Source organism: Primulina huaijiensis, chromosome 16 (genome assembly GCF_012295235.1).
Source record: "Primulina huaijiensis isolate GDHJ02 chromosome 16, ASM1229523v2, whole genome shotgun sequence".
Taxonomy (NCBI): domain Eukaryota; kingdom Viridiplantae; phylum Streptophyta; class Magnoliopsida; order Lamiales; family Gesneriaceae; genus Primulina; species Primulina huaijiensis.
Genome location: NC_133321.1, coordinates 16854160 through 16858578, shown reverse-complemented (window position 1 = coordinate 16858578; position 4419 = coordinate 16854160). Strand labels below are relative to the sequence as shown.

The following is a 4419-nucleotide window of genomic DNA, read 5'->3' as shown; positions in this document are numbered from 1 at the left end:
TTTGTGGGGTGTGGTGACTTTCATGTCAACAACTTGGAAATCCCACTAAAAAATTTTCATAACTTTTTTTTTTTTACATGTAAACTGTACATTTCGTATTCAAATCCCCAATCCCATATTCTGAAATCTCTTCTTTTTTTTTCTTGGGACCTGCCCATTTCTTTCAAAAGAAGACAAAAAACCAATAATGTGGTTGCTTCCACTAATGGAAGATCCACAAAATTCAGCCAGGGGCGAAGCCAGCTCCCATTGACGGACTCCAAGATTCGATGGCGAATCTTAGGGATACCCGTTGATTTATCTAAGGATTTTCGTCACCTTTCCTCGATGAATATTCTTCCGATAAAATCTCGGAATCTTTTGGAATATAGTTTAGGGTCGACCGCCGAAATGGAGGTAGAATCAACCTGAAATGATTTGTACACATGCTCAAGCTTCTTGCTAATATCGTAGTCTTGTAAGATGTCGATTATTCCAAAGTAGAGGACCACTTCGTAGGTTTCCACGCTGCGGGAAGGTGTCAAACTGCTAAATCCACCGAGAGAATACTGATTGAAGTCACTATTACGAGCCACACGCTGTGCTCGTGCTGGCATGTTGGCTCCAAGCTTGATCAATGGTTTCCTGATGAAACAACAAATGCAATAACCGTCTCAGAAATTTGTCATGCATCTAGCCCTCGAGCCAGATAAGCATTAAATAATATTGACACCCTGTAGAAAGACCTTATAGTTATTCTAACTACCATCTTTAAATTTTAATTCAAGAACAATTATCGATCTTGGACCAAGCCAAATAAAAGATTCAGAAATGCAGTTGTGAATTTGTTTATTACAAGAAAAACAATTTCGGCTGGACTTGCAATGATTCATGATTCTAAAACCAGACTGGCCAAAGTTTGAATATAACATGGCCTGAACTACGTACCTGCCAGCTAAAATCCGATCCATGTCTTGTAGCTCGGCTTCGAGAAAACGACAGCCTCGCATGAACTTTTCATTTTGGAAGGAGTCGTTCTTACCTGAGGATACAAAACTTTATGTCAGCAAAATCTTCTAATGCCACAAATGAATTTTTCAATGACACAAGTGCAAGTGTCGGTCATAACATACCAGTGCGTAGTAAAAAAGGTGACAATCCCATTTTGTCCCCGGTACTATGGTCCCGAAAATGAAGACCAACCAAGAGGCTATAGTCCATGATTCCCTCTGCCTCTAAGAATTGGCAGTCCCGATCAATTTGTCTGGCAAAAAAAACTACCAAATTTAGGCGAGATCAAATGTTGGGAAGGAAAGGCAAACAAGGGATGCAAAATATACTCACTTGATTACTTCTTGATACCAATTGGTTTGTAGCCGGAACACAAAGTTGAGATCTAGGTCTTTAAGAGTTGTGGTTTCGTCAATCTCTTCCTGACGTTTATCAGTGGTGCGGCCATGGGATGATCCTTTCAAGTCAAACCTTCTATGGATTCGATACTCCGAGCAGAACAAATTTCCCATCACAATAAACCGAGTCTGGTTTGCAAATTAACGTGGATTACTTATTAGGTAAGAACGTCGTAAATAACCAGAGAACGAGTTAATGAACAAGTACACACCTTGACGCCGCCCACGGGCTTGACACAGTGGACGCCGTAAAACTTCGTGACTAACGAATTTTCGTAGCGACAGACGTGCTGATAATAACTAGGAAGCATCTTCACAAGAACCTGAAGAGAGAGGAAAACGAAAACGAAACCACTATTAGATTCGGTTCTTTTAATCTTTTGACAACTCAGAAAGATTGGAAACTAACCTTGGCTTCAGATTTTTTCACTGTTTTTATAATAAACCTATCATCTTGTGTCAGGTAGAAGAAACTTCCACTTTTTCCCGGAGACGAAAGCTCCCTCAGAGCATCATTCCCACAAATGGCTAACATGTAATCCGCAGGATCTACTTCAAAAAGCTCCCTCAAATGTCTGATAATCCAAAATAGAACACACCATTTTAGGATGCAAATACAGCAGTAAACGTAGCTCAATATTCTAAAAGATACTTTAATCAGATAAATTAACATTTTAGTCATACAGACAATAATAAACATCTATTTCTACGTATCAAGAATTGCATTCTTGGTAAAAATCTTCCCAACAAATAGAAGAAGACCCATTACCTAAACACGACCGGACAATAGTCCTTCCACCGGAACTCCACAGACTGGTGAGGAGGAGTGATTTTCGATCCTTCGGGAGGAAACCGAGTCGCAAACTTTTCCTTGGGATCAAAATCACTCTGTTTAAGCTTGCGCACGGTCTGAGCATGCTTTCCCACAGAATACCTGAAGCAAACATTTAAAAAATTCAACATATATTCTTAAAGAATGCTATAAAGAAACAAATACACGATTCATTCCAAGTTTTGCTACAGCTTTCTGTATACCTTATACCCAACTGGAGATTGAGCATCAGATCGTAATTCTTGTGCCCTTTGGATATAGTCTGCCCTGGCTTCTTCACTTCTCCAAAACAACAGGGACTTCTCCGAAACTGCTTGATTATATCTCGATCAAATGCAAACCCATCTTTATACAACATCGAAGCCTCCACATTATCGATAATATCACATGTTATATCCCCAGCTTCTCCATCGGATTCCCAGATGCAAATTCTGGGAAAAGCCCGCTCTGCCGTCACACAAGCGTCCACGGACGACCGCTTCCTCCCAGCACCACCCCCGACCACATTATTCACATTCTCCCCCCCAACCACCAGCAGCGGCGCCGACAGCTTGTTACAAAAATATCCCCTGAAATCTTCTTCATTCTGCTTCTTGGCATTGTGAGAGGGGTAGAAGGTACCGTTCAAAATCTGGGATTTGTTACTGTTCTTACACGTATCGTCAGACCAGAATCCGATGTAACAACTTCCATCCGGCCAAGTGAAAACCCCATGTCCTTTCGGAATCCCATTCTCCCAATTGCCATCGTACCTATTCCCATCGCTCCATACTAAAACGCCTCTTCCATGGATCATTCCATTCTTCCACTCCCCAATATACTCATTCCCATTTCTCCAAACGTACCTCCCTTGCCCGTCTTGCAGATTCTTCTTCCACTCCCCTTCGTAATAATCTCCATTACTGTAATGTTTCACCCCGTAGCCATGTTTACGATCTGCAGACCATAAACCTTTGTACATATCCCCATCTGACCCGATAAAAGTTCCAATACCCTCCATCCGACCCGACTTGAATTCACCTTCAAACGTAGCACCAGAAGGCCAGGAGAACTTCCCGTTTCCACTCGCTTTCCCCTTCTTCCACTCTCCTTCATACATACACCCGTCTTTCCACAAGTATTTCCCCGATCCGTGTGGCGTGTTGCTTGAGAACGTTCCTATATACAGATCCCCGTTTGGAAGGTGCTTCTCCAAGATATCAGCTGCTTCGCCATCGGAAATCGAAGTGGGTGTCACTCTACGGCTGGTGGCTTGAGATTTGCTTCGCGGGATTATGATAACTGATCTCGGCGTAGTAGTTGTGGTAGTGTTATCAATTAATCTCTCCTCTCTATCAAAATTTTCCTCATTCAATTTCTTTCTGCCATTTTCTATTGGCTTCAAGCACAAAAGTGGCTCAGGCATTTTGCTAGAAATAAAGTGAGAAGTATTGTACGTTTATAGGCAAGAAAAAGGCCTAAAGCTCGTTGTTGTTTTCGCATTTAACTCTGACCAGAAAACTCAATGAACAGCCGGAAAATCCAGCTCCGGCGGCATTTATCCGAAGTAATACCTCCTCCGTCTCACTACTTCAAACAAAAAACGAAGAAAGCGAGGAGAGTGGTTACCACAGCAAACTTGCGAGGCAAGAATAACCAAGGATCTCAGCATACAGGAGAGTTGCAGGAAGGCTTGTAGAAAGGAAAAAAGAACAAGTAATAAATAAATAAGAAACTGAAAAGTCCGAGGAGAAAAAAGAAGCGAGAAATGGAATGCGAACGAATGAACAATGCGTGAAATGCGTGAGGGAGAGAGAAGAAGGGAGGAGGAAGAAAAAGTGTACGCGAGTAATGAGCCGGCATTGCCCTTTGCACTGTTTGAGCTTTACATAGGAAAACGTAGATATAATACGTACAGCCTAGCCTAGCCTAGCCTATGCATACAGCATATACGTAAATGAGTACACGAAATGACGAATATACCCTACGAACGAGCTACGTACAGTTAGGTATCCAACGTGGAATATCTTCTTCTGTTTCATCGTGAGGTGACGGTATCGCCTACGCGGTGAAAAGGGGTAGTAGCATCAGTCATTTCCCTTGCACCGAAATGCCACCTGTTTCGTGATTTAATTTCAAAAGTGCCATTCCTGTTTCTTTTTCACTGTGGTCCCGCTGCGAGGTTGACGATTCTTAAATTGCTCGGGTGGAAACGCGCTT

The 4419-nt window shown here is 42.2% G+C and overlaps 1 protein-coding gene across 1 annotated transcript; it reads right to left on the bottom strand.

Moving 5' to 3' along the window:
- On the bottom strand, positions 1-4104 carry LOC140961542 (phosphatidylinositol 4-phosphate 5-kinase 1-like). Its single transcript, XM_073420129.1, has 8 exons — positions 2424-4104; positions 2158-2322; positions 1798-1963; positions 1601-1711; positions 1324-1517; positions 1113-1243; positions 928-1021; positions 1-624 (listed from the first exon to the last, which is right to left on the bottom strand). The coding sequence occupies exons 1-8, from the start codon at positions 3623-3625 to the stop codon at positions 315-317; spliced, it is 2373 nt and encodes a 790-aa protein (XP_073276230.1). The 5' UTR covers positions 3626-4104; the 3' UTR covers positions 1-314.
- Between the last annotated feature and the right edge of the window lie 315 nt (positions 4105-4419).

Excerpts from the sequence above, each read along its gene's own strand:
- LOC140961542 (XM_073420129.1), bottom strand. The coding sequence starts at position 3,625 with ATGCCTGAGCCACTTTTGTGCTTGAAGCCAATAGAAAATGGCAGAAAG. Across the intron at positions 1,712-1,797 it reads TGAAAAAATCTGAAGCCAAG|GTTCTTGTGAAGATGCTTCC; the intron begins GTTAGTTTCCAA and ends CTCTCTCTTCAG. Across the intron at positions 1,244-1,323 it reads TGGTATCAAGAAGTAATCAA|ACAAATTGATCGGGACTGCC; the intron begins GTGAGTATATTT and ends TTTTTTTGCCAG.